This window comes from Heliangelus exortis, chromosome 11 (assembly GCF_036169615.1).
Source record: "Heliangelus exortis chromosome 11, bHelExo1.hap1, whole genome shotgun sequence".
Classification (NCBI taxonomy): domain Eukaryota; kingdom Metazoa; phylum Chordata; class Aves; order Apodiformes; family Trochilidae; genus Heliangelus; species Heliangelus exortis.
In genome coordinates, this window is record NC_092432.1 from 11278839 (window position 1) to 11297828 (window position 18990).

Genomic DNA, 18990 nt, shown 5'->3' on the forward strand with positions numbered 1-18990 from the left:
GGAAGGGGAAGGTGAGGAAGGAGAAGGGGAAGATGGGAAAGGTGAGGAAGGGGAAGGTGAGGAAGGGGAAGGTGTATGGAAGGGGAAAGGGGAAGGTGAGGAAGGGGAAAGGGAAGGTGGGGAAGGGGAAGGTGAGGAAGGAGAAGGGGAAGATGGGAAAGGTGAGGAAGGGGAAGGTGAGGAAGGGGAAGGTGTATGGAAGGGGAAAGGGGAAGGTGAGGAAGAGGAAAGTGAGGAAGAGGTCTGGAGGGCACGGTGACCCCGGGGGAGGAGGCAGGGCTGGGGAGAGGGGAGCGGGGTGACACCAACCCCCACACCCTGCAGGACTCCTGTCCTTCTGACAAGGATGGGGCTTACGGGGCTTGCGAGGGAACTGCAAAACCGGGGGGGAAAGAAATTCCGGTATTTATTTTGTTATTATTTAAAATTCCCTCAAAAAAAAAAAAAAGGGAAATTTCCATAAACCCAGGAACGGGGTTTAGGGAAGAGGCTCCAAGCTGTGCCGGGGGGGTCCCGCAGGGTCTCTCCCAGGTCCCGCATGCGCGGCTGCGGGGCGCGCCCCATCCTCGCTCCCCATTGGCTGAGGTGGCGCGCTGCCTCCTGGCTTCCCATTGGCTGGAGCAGCTGCGCCGTGCGCTTCTATTGGTAGGACCCCGGCGGGGGGGCGGGGCTACGGGCGGCCATGGCGACGGGAGGAGGCGATGGCGCCGGGAGCGGAGCGGGAGGGAGACGAGGAGCGGGGGTGAGTGCGGGGTGCGGGGTGTGGGGTGCGGGGGGATAGGGCTGGGGTGCGGGGGAGCGGCGGTACAGGAGCAGAGCATCTGTGTAGGGACGGACACAGCCTGTACAGCGGGTTGTACAGGGAGGGGTGTAGCTTATACAGCGGGTTGTACGGGGAAGGATGTAGCTTATACAGGGAGGCTGTACAGGGAAGGGTGTAGCTTATACAGCAGGTTGTACAGGGAGGGGTGTGGCTTACACAGTGGGGCTGTACAGGGAAGGGTGTAGCGTATGAAGGGGCCTGTACAGGGAGGGTCACAGCCCCCCTGTGCCGGGGGTCTCTGCACAGACACCGGCCCCTGGCTGAGCATTCCCATCACCCCCCCAGCTCCTCTAATGCCCCATCCCTCCCACACCAACTCTCTCACTGTATGATTTTCCCTCGATTTTCTGCATTAATTGTTCTATTTGTAGCCCTTTCCCTTTCCCTCTCCCCAGTGTGTGTAGCAGCTCCCACTCTTCTTGTCTGTAAATGCCTTAGGGATGGAGGAGCCTTTTCCTGAAAGCCTCTGACCTGATTACATGACAGTGCCTTCACTTCAGCCACATGGGTTTATTGTTGCACGGGAAGAAACGGGAAAGGCTCAAAACCTGCAGAAAAATTAAAATATCTCTATGTGATGAACGTGCTCCTTGAATTTCCTCCATCCTACCTTTTCCCGGGAGGTTAAGGCTTGCAAGGAAGCTGCCTCTTGCCATTTATGCTTTGGATTTAACATCTCAAATATTCCCAAATAGACCCTTCATCTGCTAATAAATCTTCTCATTCCTTTTCCTCTCCCTCCTCTGGGTGCAGGGCAGGGTTGGGGAGGAGATGAAGTGGTGGCTGTTTTCCCCCATGGGTCTGAAATCCCCAAGGATGTCTGAGGCCAGGGATTCTCCAAGATTAGTCCTGTTGATTTGGTCCCTGCAGAGAAGAGCTACTAAATTTGCTTCTTTCCCTTTTTTTTTAAGTTGATTTGGACCGAAAACAAGAGGCTGAACAAGGAGAAAAGGGGACCATACCTCATGAGCAAACCTCCTCCCATTCACCCCAAGCTCCGTAAGTGCTGGTGGCATCCCATGGGTCTCCTCTGGCTTCTGGGGACACATCTGTCCCTCTCCAAAGCCCTTTTATTACTCAATGGGATAAACCCATCCCAACCCCACTCAACCCTATAGAGCTGGAAGGATAAATCCCTTTATCCCTACAAGGATGGGGAGCACCGCAATGCCCCCTCCTCTCCCTCAGGCCCCCCTGCCCTCCCAAAACGCCCCCCTCGCCCCCCAAAACAGCCCCCCTGGTGTGTGGGTGTTTGTGTGTGTGGGGGAAATGCTGGGGTTTTTGCAGCTCTTCCCCCCTGTTCTTGGCTTCCAGAGTGGCAGCGGGAGCTGGCGCCAGCAGCGCTGCGGCGGCAGGGGGGACCCACACCAAACCACCCGAAGCTGGCAGCTAAAAGGTCTGACACCCTTGGGAGTGTTTATTTTTTTCTTTATTCTTTTTTTTTTTTTTTTTTTTTTTTTTTTTTTTTTTTAATTATTTTTCCCCCCCTTCTTTCTTTTCCCCCCCTGAGATGGATATTTGACGTGTCTCGCGGGAGCCCGGCAAACCCGGAGGGTTGAAAAGAAACCAAGAGCTTAGATGGAATTTATTCTTAGCTGGGGGTGGTGCCTGGGTGGGAAGGGATGTTCAGGGTCAGGATTCCTGCCCTGGGTCTTTGGGTTTGCCAGCTCTGTGGCTGCCTTTTCAGACCCAAACCCCTGTCCTGGGCTCTCTCCTCTGCTTTCCTGCAGGTCGGTGAAGTTTAACAAGGGCTACACAGCACTCAGCCAGACAGCAGATGAGAACCTGGTCTCCCTCGATTCAGACAGGTGGGGATTGGGTGAATATCCCAGGATTTTTATTTCTGGGGGACCAGGGGATGTGTGGCAGGCTCAGAGATGGCTTTTCTCAGAGGAATTGATTTTGTTTGTCACCTGTAGAGCGTTCCCGATTGTGCTGGGCACCTCAGGGCAGCAAAACACTCACTCTCTTTGTCCTAAACTTAACAAACCACTTGGGATTATGCTGCCAGCTCCCCTTCTGCCCCCCCCCAACACCAAGATGCCCTTGTCTGCATCCCAAGTGAGGACACAGCTTCCCAGATGGCTCTGACCATTTCCTTCTTCTCCTAGTGACGGGGAGCTGGGATCCAGATGTTCCTCGGGCTACTCCTCTGCTGAGGCAAGTCCTGGATCCCACAGATCCCTGGATCTCTGTGGTGGGGCAGCTGATGAGCTCCATCATCCAAGGGTGGGGCAACCCAAGGGGTATTTTGGGGATGTGTAGGGGTGCTACAGACCAGGGAAAGCTTTCTGGTCTTTTGCTTTTGTGTTCTCTGCTCTGGTTGTGCTGCTTCTCCTCGTGCAAAGGCTCTGGAGGGAGGGTGCAATGCCCCCTCTGCTCCCTTTGCAAGCCAAAATTTGAACTAAACTGGGACTCATTTTAACCCCAGAAGGTGAACCAGGACATGAGCCAGCAGCTGCTGCAGGACGGGTACCACCTCGATGAAGTACCCGATGACGAAGACCTGGATCTCATCCCCCCAAAACCAGTCACCTCCTCGTGTTGCCCCTGCTGTCTGGGAGAAAACCTCTCCTGTGTCATCCAGTAGGCACTGCTCGGCCAGAGCTGAACAAGAACAGGTCACAAGCCAGCACTTTCTTTGTCCCCTGGGATGGCTGTTGGTGTCCCTGTCCCATGCTGGGACGGTGACACAAGGACTCGGTGATGCTGCTCTGCTGCTTTTGGTGAACAGCAGCCAAACCCAGAGGACTTACTCAGCAATATCAGGGAGAAGGTGGCCTGGATGGGGTGGGAGGGAGGAGAGGCACCTCCACCAGGAGTGTGAAGAGAAGGAATTAGGAGGGACAGCACCAAATTCCTCTTTTCCTCCTTTACCTGGCCACATTGAGGACTAGGGCCTGACCTGGACAGGAAAGGGTAGGCTTGAACTGACCAGGCTGAGAAGCCCTAAAACCCCTTTTCTGTTTATTTTCACTTTAATCACTGCTTCTCCCCATCAGGCTGAGGCCAAGACAGCGGGGTTGAGGTTGGGGTTGGCTGCAAAGCTGCTGCTCCCTTTGCTCAGCTACTGCTGCTCACAGCTCATGGCTGTCAGCTCCCTCCTCCCAAAGCCTGAACCAAAGATCATTGCTCACATGGAGAGGACAGGGAGGAGGAACCCAAAAGAGGGTCACTTTTTAAGCATTTGAATTTGTGATATCCACCAGCACCTGCTGCTGGGGCTGGGAGCTCCTGGGAATTTCTGCCTCTTGGGGGGACCTGTGAAGTGCATCAGTTTGGAGCTGGTGGCTTCTTCCAGCTCTCCCCAAAGCTGCTTCAATGGGGGCAAGGGGCAGGGCAGCCCCCCCCGTGCACAGCTCCTTTTCTGGAGTCAGCCTGCTGTGAAACTTTCAAAGCTGCCTTAAATGGTCCTGCTCTACTGCAAAGAGGACAATCAGCTTCTTTGAGAATAAATGGTATTTAAATATTTGGTGTCTATTTGAGACCTGAACTGAGTTTTGGGTTTGTATTTTCTTTGTTTCAGGGAGCATTCAATAAAGTGGATCTGGTTACTCAGAGGCTGTGTTGGTGCTGTGGTAGGGGCTGAGCCCCACTTTTCCCCCCCATCCTCAGTCAGGGGGGCTCCTTCCCTGCTTTTGGAGCAATCTGGTTTCCCTGTGGAGCTGCCCTGTCTCCCGATGCCACCACAGGGTGATGGGGGGAAGGTCACAGGTGGTGCCAAGGGACACAGTGGAGCTACCCCCAGCCCCCAGCTTCTCCCTTTCCTCCTCCTGTTCCCCACACCATGCTGCCCTGTGCCGAGGACAAAGTCATCACTTTATTCACAGCACTGGAGGCTTTCCAGCTCCTTCCCCCCACCGCACCTCAAGCATCCCCCTTTTACAGCCAGGGAAGAGGTGACACGTGTCAGAGGAACTGCCTGCCAGCAGCCAGGCTCAGGAGGAGCCCAGGAGGCACCCGGGAGCAGCAGAGGCTCAGCAGCACTTTCACAGGAGGGAGAAGCAGCTCTCAGGAGCTGGGCAGATGCTGGAGACACAGGGTGAGTCCTTCAGGCCACCTTGCTGCTCCTTGGCAAGAGGAAGGGGGGGAAAAAATAATAATAAGAGGAGTTGTGTTATGGCATTAGCAGCACCCAGAGGGGATGAGGCTGGGGGATGTGGCTAAGCAGCTTTGCTCTTCCTCTGCCTGCTCTGCTCCACACCACATCCCAGGAGGTGATTTGTTTGGGGGTTCAGTAGATGGAGGGGAAGCTTCCAAGTGAGACAGATGACTTTGCCCAGGCCAAGTTTCTATCTACCCAAATGTGGAGCAGGGAAGGCATCCGGGTGTCACTCAGAGGAGGCAGCAGGCTCGGAAGAGCAGCATCCTATCCGGAGAGGAGAGCTGGAGGGAGAGGCTCTCATTGGCAGAGATGAAGAGCACGGAGCCACGGCCCAGAGACATTTCAGAGGCAGCAGCTGTGGAGGAGGCCACTGCTGTCCCCTGGATCACCAGCAAGATGCTGGCAGACTCCAGAGCAGAGAGGAGGTACAGCTTTATGGATGGAGGGATCTGCAAGGGAAAGGGTTACTGCAGCTTCAGCAGCTTGAGTCTCCTCCAGCTTTTCTTCTTTTTGGAGAGCAGGAAGGGTGCTCATCCCGTCCCCAACCTGCAGCTGCCTTTGCTGTACCCAGGCCACCCTGCAGCAGCCCGAGCTGAGAGAGCTGCACCCCGGGGACCTCCTCCTGGTTTTCCCTCTGCCCAAAGCGAGGGGAGGGAGAGGAGTGGGAGAGGAGCCTGTGGCACTGCCTAGGGTGACACCAACACCCCTAAGGATACCTCCAGCCTCCCTGGGGCAACAACCACAAGGGTGAGCAGAGCCACACCAAGAAAACCCCAGCCAACCCTGACAGGTTCCACCAAGAGGGGAGAAAGCCAGTGTGTCCCCCTGTGTCCCCGTCACCGCTCACCTCTATCCTCATGATGGCAAAGTCTGGCACGGGTGGGTCGTACACGTAGACACAGGGGTCGAGCTGGCTCTGCGTGGCCGGGAAGATCTTGGAGCTACTGGGTGCTGGTGTGTAGTTGAGCATCTCACACAAAGTGAGGACATCGATGAACTTGGGGGTGAGCCCGGCACGCACCGTGTTATCCGAGCAGGCCATGCACTCCACACAGTCTGTGAGGACAGGGCTGTGCTGTCACCCCACCCCACCCTCACCCTCCTGCCCATCCCGGGGCGGGGTCTAGCTCTGCCCAACCCAGGGGACGGTCCCAGTGGGATCCTGGGTCAGGAAAGCTGGTGGCGATGCTCACCTCCGTACAGGTAGGCATGGGGCTCGTTGGCCCCCAGGAACATGGCCTCCCCGGGCTCCAGCCTCACCAGGTTGAGGAAATAAATGGTGAAGCAGCCGATGTCCCCGGGGTACTGGGAGTGCAGCCTCAGCAGGAGGTCCCCATTGCTCCCCGACGTGTCCTTCCCTTCCGCCGCTGTGCAGGCAGAGCAGACGCAACACTGGGGATGGAGCTGGGAGTGCCCCATCCCCTCTGCTCAACACCTTCCCCCTCCACACCTCTCCAAAGCCACGCTGGGGTGAGGTGAGGTGTGGACCCACCTTCCTGGGAGATCCTCTTCACCAGCATGTTCAGTTGGTCGACGAAGAACTTCTTCTCGCTCTTCATCAAGCGGGTGAAACAGACGCGGAGGGCGGCCGAGACGCCCCGGGGGTCGTCGCTCCCACTGCGCTCCAGCTGCTCCGCCGCCACCTCCCCGATCAGCGCCCGCAGCTCGGGGACAGCTGGCACCCCCGGTCACCCCAGGTGGCCAGACACCCACCCACCCATCACGGGGGGTGCCACCATCCCCACCCCACCCTATCGCAGCCGCCGCCGTCCCCCCGCTCCCCAGACCCGCTGCAGGGGGGGGGTGGTGGCAGCAGGGTCCCACCCGGCTCTCCCTCCCCCTCCTTACTCTGGAGGAAGGAGACGATCTCCTCCACTGGCCGGAAGCCACACAGGCCCTCGAAGGGGGTGAGAGCGATGGCCATCTCAGGCTTGTGGTTGGCATCAGGGTAGTGCTCGGGGAACTGGGCGTGCAGCTTCACTGCCAGCTCCTGGGGAGGGGGGGAAGAGGGGCTGGGTGAGCTCCTCGGGGATGAGGGTCCATCCGGAGCTGCCCTCCCCGGGGTTCTCCCTACCTTGTTGGGGTGCGCCTGGATGGAGAGGGCGGTGTTGACCGAGAGCACTTTGAAGAGGAAGGGCAGGCAGCCCTGGAAGGTGTCCTTCACCTTGGCCCCCAGGCAGGCTGGGTTGTCGGCGATCCACTGGCCCAGGGTCTTTTGGGGGATGCGGTTATCCCGGATGAGGGCATCGCCCCGGGGGTGCGCACCCATCCAGAGCTGCGGGAGACAGACAGTTGGACAGACAGGTGGGGATGACTTGGGCTTTTCTCAAGGCTGCTTGGCCACAGAGGCAATGGACGTAGCCAAGGCGGCTCCCCCGGAGGCTGAGTCACGCCGGGCTGCTCCTCTCCTCCTCCGAGGGCTCCAGGGGACGGCAGGATCCGCATCCTTCCCCGAGCCAGACAGACCCGGGATGGGGAGAGCTGCAGCCGGTTGGGATGGACGCAGGGATGAGGTGGATGGACGGACAGACACGAGGACACGAAGGATGGATGGACGGACAGACGGATGAACACATAGCCGGGCACTCACCTCTGCATAGGGCTGGTCGGGCTGGATCCGGATCAGGGGGTCACTGCTGGCCACCAGTTTGGCCACCTCGCTCTCCAGCCCCACCTTACCCCAGGAGTACTTCTGCACAGTGCAGGAGAGGGGGAACACTGCGGGAGGGAAGGCAGACATTGGGGGTGACAAAATAACCTTCTGCCCCCCATATTCCTCCCGGGGCAGCCAGGTGGAGGGGCAGCCCCAAGCCCTCCGGAGTGGAGAGAGGAGGAGGAGGGCAGGGAGGGGGCCGAGAGCTTTGGGAGGGAAGGTGGAGGGCAATTTTAAATCATCACACACAGGTCCCGGGGAGCCCGGGCAGAGCGCCGGTGCCTCTGCCCCACCGCCCCACAGCGCCCTCGGGGAAGGTCGCCGTTCCTGAAGGACGATCCGCCCACCCCAGTGTCCCCATCCCCAGGGGCCCAGGGGTCCCAACAACCCTATGGTGAATGTGCCCGGGCCCGGCTCACCTCTGATGTCCGCCATGGCTCGGCCGGGCCGGGCCGGGCAGGGCAGGGCAGGGCAGGGCAGGCCGGGAGCCGTAGTCCCGCGGCCGGCGGTGCCGGCGGTACCGCCTCCCCGGGCCGGGCCGGGCCGGGCGGGGCGGGGCGGGGCGGGGCGGGGTGGTACTGCCCCTGCACCACCCTATGGGGGGGGCATGGGGGATCTCAGTGGGGCAGTCTGTGCGGGCTGACCTATGGAGGCTGAGCTATAGGGGACGGGCTATAGAGGACGGGCTGCAGAGCCTATGGGACACCCAGGCTGTCACTCTAGGACGGGGGGGGTCACTCTATAGGCAATTCCCACGTACGGGTGGGGCCGTCTATAGGGTTAAACACACACAGGCACGCAGGTGGCCGCCGCTGTGACGTCACCCCTCCGTGACGTCACGCATTCCCGCCCCTCGGAGCAGGCGCCCAGGCTGCCCCGGAAGTGGCTGGAGCGGTGGCGGCGGCGGGAGCGCGAAGCTGAGCCGCGGGCACCGTCCCCATGTCCGGTTTCGTCACCAACCCGTTCGCCGACCCGGTGGACATCAACCCCTTCCAGGTGGGCGACGGGCCGGACCCCTTTTCCCCTTCCTTCCCCCCCCCTTTTTTCGTCCCCTCTTCCCGGGCCGCCGCCGGGACGTGGCGGTGACTGAAGCGCCTCTGACCAATGGCCGCGCCGCTGCTCCCCGCGCTGACCAATCAGGGCGAGGGGGCGGGATTAGGGGGAGCCGGGACCCCGGGGCCCCTCCTGCGCTGCCTCCCCTCTCCCCGTGGCTGCGGGGTCGGGGGGTCCCCTGACACGGAGGGGTCTGGCATTGCCCCCCCCACACACACCTTTCCCGGCTCTCTGGGGGTTCAGCACCAGCCCCCGCGGTGGGGGGGTCCGGAAGGATCCCCGGGGAGGGGTCTCTCTGGGCGGGCTGCGGGGTCTCTTTGGGGTCTGTTCCTAACGTGCCGTAACGAACCTCTCCAAACGGAGCCTACGGGGCAGAAGGCAGCCCTGGGACATGTGTTTTAGAGCCTAACATGTGAGATTCCCATGAAGGGCCTCCCCCTCGGGGGGATCACCCTCCCTGCTGCCCGGCGGGTACACGGGGAGCTGCCGGGAACGGCTCCCGGGGTCCGACCCCTGTGGCAGGGGGGTGACAGGGGACGTCTGGGCTCTGGTGTCCATCCCCGAGCCACCGCGGGCACTGCCTCGGCTGGGCTGGGGTGTGAGCTGCAGGGCAGGAGGGGTGCCAGCCTTTGGGGGTCATGGCCAAGCCAAAATGAAACTCTTCAGTGGATGGGGCTCGGTGTTTTGAGGAAACCGAGTTAAATCACAAGGGATTAAACCAAAAATAAACATCCTTTCTCTCCTTCACCTTTGTTTTTTATGCGCTCTCCGAACAGGAAGGGTTTGGATGACATTTTTCCTAAAATGTTCATTCTGAGAGGGAATGAACCTACAGGCTGTTCCCGTCAGGGTTTATTGCTCTGGCACTGAGGAAGTGAATATTCTCCTGCTCCATGTCCTGGTATCTGACCAAACAGGGCTGTGCTCACCCTTTGCTCACTCATTAAACATAAAAGATTGGGCACAATCTGAAGCAGGTAGCTCTGACGTCATGCATGCTTTTTTGAGGACAGACAGACACTTCCAGTTGTCCACTGGCTCCGTGGCAGGCTTTACATCCTCCTTTTGAGAGTGAAAGGTTTGATGCTCACCTTTGCCCTTTTTTTAAAAAGAAAAATTCCCCCAGTCATCAGCAGCTGGACATGAGGAGTCTCTGCTGCTGCTGCTCAGTCTGTCTGCTTTGCAGGTGGCATCTCCCGGTGCAGGACAGGGCAGCCCCTGTCTAAGGAAATGTGCTGGAATGAGCCCCTTCCCTGCCAGGGCTTGGATCCAGATGCTGGGGATGTGGTTTTCCCACCTGGCTGCTGTGGACATCCCCTCATCCACAGGCTCAGGAAATCTTGCTATGATTGTCCTCACCCCACCAGCCATTTTGTGCTGCTGAATGTGCAGAGCACCAGGGTTGTCTTTCCTCCTTGCAGATCCCAGTCTAGCACTTTGTACTCAGTAAATCCTGATGGAACTTTCAAGGAAGCTTTGTTCGTGACCTTCAGTTAGCTCAGGCTATAATAAGCTGGTTTGGTCTCCTTAAAAATATCTCTGTCTCTTCATTCTGTGACTTATTCTGACTGATTGACGAGAGGTGCTTAACTGCCTTGGTTTACTTGGTTACCCCCAAAATTCTGATGGAAGTTTCAGACAGAACTGGAAACTTTCATCCACCATAGAGATACTGATAACTCTCAGTGTATCCTCCAGGCAGTGGCAGGGCTCTGAGGTCCTGAGCTGCTGGCTGACTGCAGGACTGGTGATATTTGGGACTGTTACTGCCAGATGCAGGCAACCATGTGAAGTTGCAGGTGATTCTCACCGGGGATCTGTTCTGGAGGTCAAGCTAATGATTGATTGGCGAGCAGAGAGTCCTATTAAATGAAAGGGAGTAGCTGGAAAAGTAAGAGAGCCTTTGGCTTTTACTTAGCTCTGGAGTGGGGAAGAATGACTGGAGTTTAACTGGGGGTCCCAACAACTGAACCTCCTGAAAGGAGAGGCCCGGAGAGTAGTCCCCAGAGGAGGGGCAGCAGTGTAACCTGGCTTCGGGGTACAACACCTCAAGTAATTCCCTGTTTTGCAGCACAAGGGATCAGGCTCCTGCTTGTTTCCAGAGGGTCAATTGTCTTGTGTCCTGGAGCTTGCAGAAAAATGCTCTCACGTGGGAAGCTGGTGGGCAGCTTTTCAGTCACTGCCTCTGCATTTCTCCTGTTCCTCCTTCACCCTCTGGCACCCAGGCTGGCAGAAGCTGGTGCCTCTCTGCCCCCTGGGTTTCACAGCTGCCTCTTTCCTTCCTGCCCTCTCCAGGGCTCAGAGGCACGTGTCCAAGCACACTTCAGCTTTGTTGCAGATTCCCTTCTCTTTGTACAGCTATTTTAGACACACTTGCACAACAGCAGGCGAGCTGAGCAGCGCTGCCTTGCCTTGGCCACCCTGCCTAGTTCAGGAATACTTTTTTCTTTTTTTTTTTTTTAAACTGTGCTATAAGATGAGAAGGCCTCTCCCTTTGAGACCCATCTACTCCTCAGAAGCAGCAGTGCTGTGCTTATCAGCCTTGATTCAGAAAGAAAGATGTGTGTTTTGCCTGGGTGTTGCACTGTTTCTCCTGATTTCCGAGCGCTTTCCTTTCAGCCTGACCCCTTGAGCTGTTCAGATGGTTAGGCAGCCTTTGCTTTCCTCTTCCCTGAGTCTTCCTTGAGTGGTTGCCATCTGCTGAACTTCAGTCAGGCTGGGACCTCACCTGGTCTGGATTAAAGAGGCAGGAGCTAGCATGCATTAAGTGACCTGTGAGCTGGTATGTCTGCAAAGCTGGTTAAGCTAAAGCCTCTGGAGAGGTAAGGAGTGAAACAAACCCCCTGCCTGGAGTCCTTGCAGCCTTTCCTTCCAGGTTCTGCTGCTGCTCCCCATTTTTTACCAGCCTTGCCCAGCAGTGGGGCAGTGGTGCTTCATCAAGCAGCATCCGAAACCTCCTGGTTTGAGCCCTCAGCCTGGCGTGATTCATAAACTAGTGCAACCTGTTGCATGGGGGAGTGCCTGCTGTCCAGGAGATGCAGGAGGTTACTCATTAACTGCCTCCTGCTCAGCAGAAGGCTGGGCTGGAGCCCTGGGGAACTGCTCTGCCTGGATGCAGACAAACCAAGAGACTTTTCTGCAGCTCACTGACTCGTTCAGCCCCTACACTGCTCCATTCCTTGCTCTTACCTTCTTACAGCCTTGATTGCTTCTTAGCCCATTAACCACAGCATTAAAGTGACTGAGCTGGGGAGGGATAAAATGTCTTTTTTTTTTTTTTTTTTTTTTTTTTTTCCTCCCCCCACGCCCAGCTGTCAGGTTGCCAGGCTGTTCTCACAGCAGGATTTCCGAGTTTGGTTTCTGTAATAACCGGACAGAGAAACATTCCAGAGTTCCAAGTCTGCCTGGAGGGGATGCAGGGTGTCCAGCAACTCCCTGGCCGTGGCTGAATGAACCCATGTCCTGTTTCAAGTCTCTGGAAATTAGAAGTAACTTGCTGTAGGTAAACAGCAGAGATCTGCAGCGAGAGCTCCTGTGCCAAAAGCTGTTGTAGTTCTTCAACTGTACCTTGGACTGAACAGGACATTACTTCTGCCCACAAGTGGTGCCTTCCTGGCTGGTTGGTCATTTAAATTCCTTGCTAGCCAGGGTCCTCCACCTGTGGCAGGGCTGCATTTCAGCCCCTCCTGTTCCCAGTTTACAAGGGAATGGGAGGCAGGAAGCATGGGTGGCATCTTAGCTAATGCTGCACATTGCCTGATTTGTCTTTGCTCCCTCTTTCCAGGATCCCTCAGTGACCCAGCTCACAAACACTAGCCAGAGTGGCTTGGATGAATTCAATCCCTTCTCTGAGAGCTCCCAGCTGGTACGTGCTCTGTGTCTTTGCCCCAGGTACCTCGGGGTGGGAGGTTTAACAGTGTGGAAAGTCCTTTGCTAGATGCAGTTTAAGAGGATGAGGTGTTTGCCCATTGGTTCCAGTGGGGCAGCAGCTCCTTGCCTGCTGGCAAGCTGCAAGCACCCCATCATCCTGTGCTAGAGCAGGGATGAGTTGCTCCCAGCTCACAAACTGGGTCCCAGTAAAGCTGTGTGAAGTGTGGAGAGGAAGGTGTTTTGTGGCATGACACGTCAGTAGTGATGGGGAGCTGAACACTGTCATCACTGGTGGAGTTCTGCAAGGATTTCCTTCTTATTTCCTGGCTGCTGCCATGTGTGAGATGGGAAAAGGAGAACAGGAAACCAGAGCAAAGCAATAACTCTGAAATTTGCCGCTCAAACAACTGATCAAAACCCCTTTTTGCCTGGTGCCTGTAACCCTCACGTGCTGCTCTCCCAGCACATTGAGGAACTGATGATACAAAAAGGCAGAGCTGGCTTCTGTCAGCTGCTTTCTGGTTTAGTCGTGATAAAACTTGAACTGTCCTTTGCTAAAAGGAGCCACGTGTGATTTGGCTTTTGTTTTTTTTTTTTGTTTGTGCCTCATTGCTTGTGATTTGTGCACAGACAAATGCAGCACGGACAACGCCGGCCACGCAGCCCCCCGGGCACTCGCAGCCCGCTGTTCTGCAGACATCCCTGGAGCCCACTCCCCAGGTAGGGACCCCTTGCTGCTGCCTCCCCTGGAGCAGGGCTCCAGAGCCTGGTGGAGCTCCCGTGGGCCTCCAGCCATCTGGGAACGGGAGGGGAATGGAATTCCTTGGGGTTGGGTGTGGGAACCACCTCATCTACAGAGCGGAGAAGCTATGAGGAGGAAGGATGGGTTCTCAGAACAGCAAATGGGTTGAAAAGGTTCTGGTGAGGCGGGGTAGGTGGGTGCCTGGGCTTTGCTTTGAATCTCCTTTCCTGGCTGGGGGTTGTCCTGGTAAACTCAGAGCCCTGCTCGCTGCTCTGGTGTCAGAGCACTTGGAGCAGTGAGGTTAACTGGGAGGTGGAGGAAGCTGCAAGAAAGGCAGAGCTTTGCTGAAAGGGCACGGAGGACAGGCAAGAGCCTGGGTAGCCTCCTGAGTGCTCTTCCAGTCCTGCCTTCCCATGGGTTAAGAAGAAACAGCTGGGTGGAATGGAGCTCTGCTTCGATCTTACTTTCGTCCTCCAGTGGGTAAAGCTTCAAGATGAGCCACGGGTGGTCAGACTGTCCTCAGCCCTTGCTATGGAACTGCCTTTGCTCCCATTCCAGTTTGGGATCTGGGGGGTTGCTGGTGGTCCTGCTGCTGCCTCGCTGAGGGAAGGACTTACCTGGCTCTCCCCCTGCTCTAGGCTGTGGCCGCAGCAGCCCAGGCTGAGCTGCTCCAGCAGCAGGCAGAGTTAGAGAGGAAAGCAGCAGAGCTGGAGAAGAAGGAGAGGGAACTGCAGAGCAGTGCTGCCAGCATTGACCGTGAGTACTGCCTCCTGCCCTGCCCATCACCAGTGGGGAGCCCAGGACAGCCTGGGCCACTTGTTCAGTCAGGATGTGATGAAGGCTCAGCCTGTCCAAGTGACAAAAGCCTTCTCTCAGGATGGGACCTGTCACCTTGGAGCTTGCAAGGTGGGAAAGGAGCTCAGAGATGAGATGCTGGAGCCCAGCACTGCTGGGTCTCTTGCCCTCCATCATCTACACCTCTCCACCTTTGGTTCTTCCAGCACCAGTTTGGGATCCCTGGCCAAGCTGCTGGGGGATGCTGCCAGGTTCAGGCAGAGGCTTTCGTGTCAGTGTGTCTGAGTGGCCTCAGAACTTACAGAGTGCAAACAAATCTTTCAGTGAGGGCAGAGCAAGTGACAAACTGCTCCTTTCTCCTTCCTGCAGCGAGGCAGAACAACTGGCCACCTCTCCCCAAGAAGTGTCCCATCAAGCCGTGTTTTTATCAGGATTTCTCTGCAGACATCCCAGCAGACTACCAGCGGATATGCAAGATGTTGTATTACTTGTGGATGTGTAAGTACCAGCTTGAGCAGCAATAAAAATGCTGTCTAAGAAGGTTCTGCATCAAATGCTGAGCTTTGGCCTGCAGAATTCTGTAGGTGTTGTCTGGAAGGGTGAAGTAGTGTCCCTCTTTTTTATGAAGCAAATGGAAAGGACTCCAAGTTGCTGCTTTGGGCACAGCTCAATCTTGACAGAATTTGGATTCTACTTAATGGAGATTTTAACTCTCTGAAAGGCAGCAGATGGGGCAGTTCAGAGACCAGGTGCAGAACAGCTTCAGTTTTGGTGCTCTAAAAAGCCTGAAAGTTTGGTTGCGAGCAACATGGGGTTCTTAAGTCAAACTCTGTTTTCCCTTCAAGGGAGGAAAGGAGATGACATGGCCCAAAGGCTCCTCAGTTTCAGCAGGGGTCCTTGTGCTCAGTATGAGGTTAAGGATGTTTGGAGAGACTTCTGAGTTTACCAAGAGCTCACTGCTTTCTTCTTTCTCTCTCTCTCCCATCCTGGACAGTTCACTCGATTACCCTGCTCCTAAACCTCCTTGCTTGCCTGGCGTGGTTCACAGTGGATTCAGCCAGAGGTGTAGACTTTGGTCTCTCCATCCTGTGGTTTGTTTTATTCACCCCTTGTGCCTTTCTCTGTTGGTACCGACCGATTTACAAGGCTTTCAGGCAAGTACTGTTTCCCTCTTGTCACGGGGATGGGGCTTTTAGCGGGAGGAGCTTTTCTCTGATCTGATCTTGTATTGCCTCCAGGATTTTTCCAGCTCTTTGCACCCTTAAAAATAGATCAAACCCGCTTGTTCCTAAACATAATAGAAATGTCTGGGTGGGACTCAGTTATGGTGGTCCTTTTTCATCCTGAAAGCCAAGCCTAGCCAGTCATAGGGTCCTGCTTCGTATTCATTTTGGAGAACCCCTGTGGCACAGGAAGGTGTGGAGCACACATGAGGGAAGCTGCAGTCGCCCCACCTGGCACTGGGCAGAGCAGTGGCTTTGTCAGTGCAGGGGATGTCTAAGTTGGGTTGGTGCAGAAGTTCCCCCTGAAACCACCTCCCCCAAGAAGCTTTCCTCCAGAGGAAGGGCTTCACCTGAAATTTCCTCTGCCCTTAGAGAAGGGCATCTGTGCAGCTGTCATGTCCCTGGGTTTCACTCCTGCTGCCATCTCTCCTGCAGGTCTGACAGCTCCTTCAGCTTTTTCGTCTTCTTTTTCATCTTCTTCTGCCAAATAGCAATCTACATCATCCAGGCAGTTGGAATTCCTGGCTGGGGAGACAGGTAAGCTGCAGGAGCTGGGCTGCCCTAGCCCTGCACAGAGGCTTTTTCTTACCAGTGACTGGCAGAAGCTTTGGGGTCCATCACTTCTGGAGCCTGTGACATCTCCCGCAACTCCTCTGCTGCTTCCCCCCTCACTGAATACACAGCATGCTTAATGCTGAGCCTCTTGTGCTGGCCTCAACTGCTTCATGTTAAGATGGAGCCTGGGGCTGAGGGATCTCTGCCCCCTGAGTGTAGCCAAGCTCCCTATTGCTGCCAGCAGCCCCAGTTTGTCCCCAAATTGTCCTTCAGTTTGTCTCAGGTGTGCTGGCAGTAGGCTGCACGTTAAAAAAAAACATCAGCAAAGTTTTGACCCTCATCCTTTCTCCATGGTGTGGTACAGCAGGGTGAGTGGGGCTTTCTGGAGTGGGTCCAGCGTGCTGCTCGTCACCATTTGTCCCTGCAGCCACTGCCCGGCTTTTCTTCCGCCTTGTTGCCTTGGCCACCACTCAGATTCCCAAGTCCCTGTGCCCAGGGAAAAGGTTACCAGCTCCTGGTTTGCTCCTGGGGGCAGCCTTCAGGTGGGGAGAGCAAGGGAGCTGCTGTCTATTTTTGCCTGCTGCCTGCAGAAGGGCTGATGGGCAAAGCTGTCCCCGTGCTGCCACCCTCCTGATGGGGGACAGGGGAGGGCACTCCGTTTTCAGGCTGACTTTGAACATTCTGCTTTGTCCCCTTGAAGCAGGCAGCATATTTATTTTTGGCTGGGTGTGCAGGGTGCCTTTCCTCTTCCTCATAACAAGCAAGAAGTGGTGCAGCACATCACATTGGGGTGCTCTGGCTTGCTCAAGTCCCTCTCCCCTGGTGGCACATGGCTTGCTTGGTTTGCAGTTTGGAAAGATTGACTCCTTCAGCACCCAGGAGGGTGTTTTGAGTGAGGCACCTTGGTATTTTCACTCACAGCCAAGCAGCAGCAATTCCCAGCCTCCCTTCCCTTTGTGAGCTGCCAGTTCCCTCCTTTCTGTAGCTCTGTACTTCATCCTCCTCCTCCCCTTCCCGACCCAGCCCCACAAAGCTGTCCTGGTGACAGGGAGGTGGTGGTGCCCGCTCTGCCAGGCAGCATCTCCTGCTGGAGATGTGCTCAGCCAAATCAGGAGAAGGTGCAGTTGGAAGTGACTCCTTAAGGGCACTGCTTGCTGCTCTGGGAAGCAGCCCAGGGACCAGGAAGGAGAACGATTACCTTGGGGAGATAATTGGATCACTTGGAAAAACCATACAGGATGAGCTCAGAGTCCCCTTTTCTGCAGCTGTTCGCTTTGGTTGGGCATTTCCCTGTAACCTTCCCCTCAAAAAAAGGCTCTGGTGGGACAAGACCTGTGGGTTCCTCTGCTGCCTGCACCCCGTGGCCTCACCCTGCTCTCCTCCCCCTGGCAGCGGGTGGATCGCGGCGCTGACGGAGCTGCCGGGGAACCCGGCTGTGACAGTCATCATGATGGTGGTGGCAGGGTTCTTCACGCTCTGTGCCGTGCTCTCCCTCTTCCTTCTGAAGCAGGTGAGTGGCTTGAGGGCCAGGGCAACTCCGGGGGTCGGGTCAGGCTGCTCCTGAGGTATCCCGGGGTCATCGCCTCCTCTGGTCTGGGGGTGGGGATTGGGTTGTTTCTGAAGAGGTGATCAGGGCACTGCCAGGTTGAGAGCTTTGTATGAAAGGTTTTTTGTAGCTGTGTTGGCTGTCCAGCCAGGTCCCAAACGTCATTCTCATCAGACATGAAATTACTTGCACCTCCCTTTAGCCTATGTCTGTCTAGAGCTGACTGAGCAGACGAGGCAATTAATGGCTTTGTTTAGCTATCCAGGGATTTGAAGTCACTGCTACCACAACCCTGTGGGACTTTTCCAAGCTTGGTGGGATCCAAACCAGTGCCTCCTGAACACAAGCCTCCCTTCAGCCTTCTGACCCAGGGCTGGTTTTCTTCACCCAGCTGCAAAAATCCAGCCTTGGGGAAGGTGAGGGCAGGCTGGACCCCTCCTGATTTTATTGTTTCCTCCTCCTTTTCTCCTGAAATTGTATCCTGAAGGAAGTGCTTGTCGTTGCCAGCACCTTTGGGTCTTGCCCTGCAGGTGTCTGTAAGTGCAGGGGTTAAGCCTCCACACCAGCTTCACAGCACAGCCCAAGGAGTTCTCTGTCTCTTTTTGCCTAGAGCTCCCCATTTTACCCCAAATGAGGCTCTGTTGAAAGCTGCAGCACCAGCCCATCCCCTCCAAGCTGCCCAGAGAGTGGGTGAGCAAGGGGGCCGAGGTGAAGCAAGGTGTGTGCACCAACCCCACAGCCCCGTGCTGATTCCTTGGTGTTTTTTTTGTTTTTTCCTCCCATCTCCCAGGTGCATTCCCTGTACCGGCGCACAGGAGCCAGTTTCCAAAGGGCACAAGAAGAGTTTTCCCAAGGCATCCTCACCAACAGGAGCTTCCAGACGGCCGCCAGCGGGGCAGCCTCCTCGGCTGCACGGAATGCTTTCCGGGGGAATTAACCCTCCTGGGATGCCTCCTTTCCACTTCCTCTCCCATCATCATCCCAACCTTCAGGTTTTTTGTTTTGTTGTTGTTTTTTGTTTTTTTTTTTTTCTAAAGATGCACTTTTTTGGGGGTGCTGTGTTAGCTCTGTGATACGCCGGCTCCAGATGAAGAAGAGGTTTGGGTTGGTTTTGGTTTTTCCCAAGCTTCATCTGGCTGACCTTGGTGACGATTAGTTTCCTCCGTCTTGTTTTAGGCTGGGGGGGGATAGGGGAGACGTTCTGTGAAGTAAATATATTTCCCTATCCAGGACATCCCAACTTTTTGTCTCTCTCCCTCCCCTCCACCTGTCCATAGCAAGAAGGCGAGGGGAAGCAGGTGTTGATTTTACTCTTCTTCCATTGGCCTTTACTTGGAAGAATTTGATGATCTGCTGGGTTTTGGGGTGGGTTGTTTGTTTTTTTGGTTTTTTTTGGGGGGCGGGGGGGTCGTATTTTGCATGTAGTTTGTGCTGTTAATTTTAAGAGGGGGAACTGTGCTTTGGGTTCCTGATGGTTACACACTGCTGCAGTTTGACCTCTTAGCTGCTCCAGCTTCCCGAGATTCAGGGTGACACAGCACAAGGGAAAAGCTGGGAGCAGGAAGGGGTTAGAGAAGAGAGAAAACCTCTTTCTCCTTGTGTGTGTCCCCCCCCCAGCCATGGCA

The 18990-nt window shown here is 56.0% G+C and overlaps 3 protein-coding genes across 4 annotated transcripts; 2 read left to right on the forward strand and 1 right to left on the reverse strand.

Annotated features, from left to right (window-relative positions):
- The first annotated feature begins 667 nt into the window (after positions 1–667).
- On the forward strand, positions 668–4381 carry FAM219B (family with sequence similarity 219 member B). The gene is made up of 6 exons (XM_071754557.1): positions 668–742; positions 1735–1822; positions 2138–2219; positions 2554–2631; positions 2935–2983; positions 3255–4381. Exons 1-6 carry the CDS (start codon positions 683–685, stop codon positions 3411–3413), a joined length of 516 nt encoding a protein of 171 aa, XP_071610658.1. The 5' UTR covers positions 668–682; the 3' UTR covers positions 3414–4381.
- Positions 4382–4625: 244 nt separating this feature from the next.
- On the reverse strand, positions 4626–8141 carry MPI (mannose phosphate isomerase). 2 transcript variants are annotated; one of them, XM_071754555.1, is made up of 8 exons: positions 8001–8141; positions 7519–7646; positions 7003–7203; positions 6777–6918; positions 6421–6603; positions 6122–6295; positions 5776–5984; positions 4626–5377 (listed from the first exon to the last, which is right to left on the reverse strand). In XM_071754555.1, exons 1-8 carry the CDS (start codon positions 8014–8016, stop codon positions 5159–5161), a joined length of 1272 nt encoding a protein of 423 aa, XP_071610656.1. In that variant the 5' UTR covers positions 8017–8141; the 3' UTR covers positions 4626–5158. The 2 variants fall into 2 exon arrangements, with proteins under 2 accessions (XP_071610656.1, XP_071610655.1); XM_071754554.1 differs by lacking the exon at positions 8001–8141 and having other exon boundaries at positions 7519–7683.
- A 277-nt stretch (positions 8142–8418) lies between these two features.
- SCAMP2 (secretory carrier membrane protein 2) lies at positions 8419–18597 on the forward strand. The gene is made up of 9 exons (XM_071754556.1): positions 8419–8577; positions 12419–12499; positions 13135–13224; positions 13885–14002; positions 14411–14539; positions 15036–15195; positions 15700–15801; positions 17212–17329; positions 18156–18597. The coding sequence occupies exons 1-9, from the start codon at positions 8521–8523 to the stop codon at positions 18300–18302; spliced, it is 1002 nt and encodes a 333-aa protein (XP_071610657.1). The 5' UTR covers positions 8419–8520; the 3' UTR covers positions 18303–18597.
- Positions 18598–18990: the final 393 nt, after the last annotated feature.

What these genes read in the sequence shown, in the direction of transcription:
- FAM219B (XM_071754557.1), top strand. Translation starts at nt 683, where the DNA reads ATGGCGACGGGAGGAGGCGATGGCGCCGGGAGCGGAGCGGGAGGGAGA. An exon ending in GAGGGAGACGAGGAGCGGGG is followed by an intron (nt 743 to 1,734) that starts GTGAGTGCGGGG and finishes TTTTTTTTTAAG; the next exon opens with TTGATTTGGACCGAAAACAA. An exon ending in TCCCATTCACCCCAAGCTCC is followed by an intron (nt 1,823 to 2,137) that starts GTAAGTGCTGGT and finishes CTTGGCTTCCAG; the next exon opens with AGTGGCAGCGGGAGCTGGCG.
- MPI (XM_071754554.1), bottom strand. Translation starts at nt 7,668, where the DNA reads ATGTCTGCCTTCCCTCCCGCAGTGTTCCCCCTCTCCTGCACTGTGCAG. An exon ending in TCCAGGCGCACCCCAACAAG is followed by an intron (nt 6,919 to 7,002) that starts GTAGGGAGAACC and finishes CCCCCTCCCCAG; the next exon opens with GAGCTGGCAGTGAAGCTGCA. An exon ending in GAAGAGGATCTCCCAGGAAG is followed by an intron (nt 6,296 to 6,420) that starts GTGGGTCCACAC and finishes CTGCCTGCACAG; the next exon opens with CGGCGGAAGGGAAGGACACG.
- SCAMP2 (XM_071754556.1), top strand. Translation starts at nt 8,521, where the DNA reads ATGTCCGGTTTCGTCACCAACCCGTTCGCCGACCCGGTGGACATCAAC. An exon ending in TGGACATCAACCCCTTCCAG is followed by an intron (nt 8,578 to 12,418) that starts GTGGGCGACGGG and finishes CCCTCTTTCCAG; the next exon opens with GATCCCTCAGTGACCCAGCT. An exon ending in CCGATTTACAAGGCTTTCAG is followed by an intron (nt 15,196 to 15,699) that starts GCAAGTACTGTT and finishes TCTCTCCTGCAG; the next exon opens with GTCTGACAGCTCCTTCAGCT.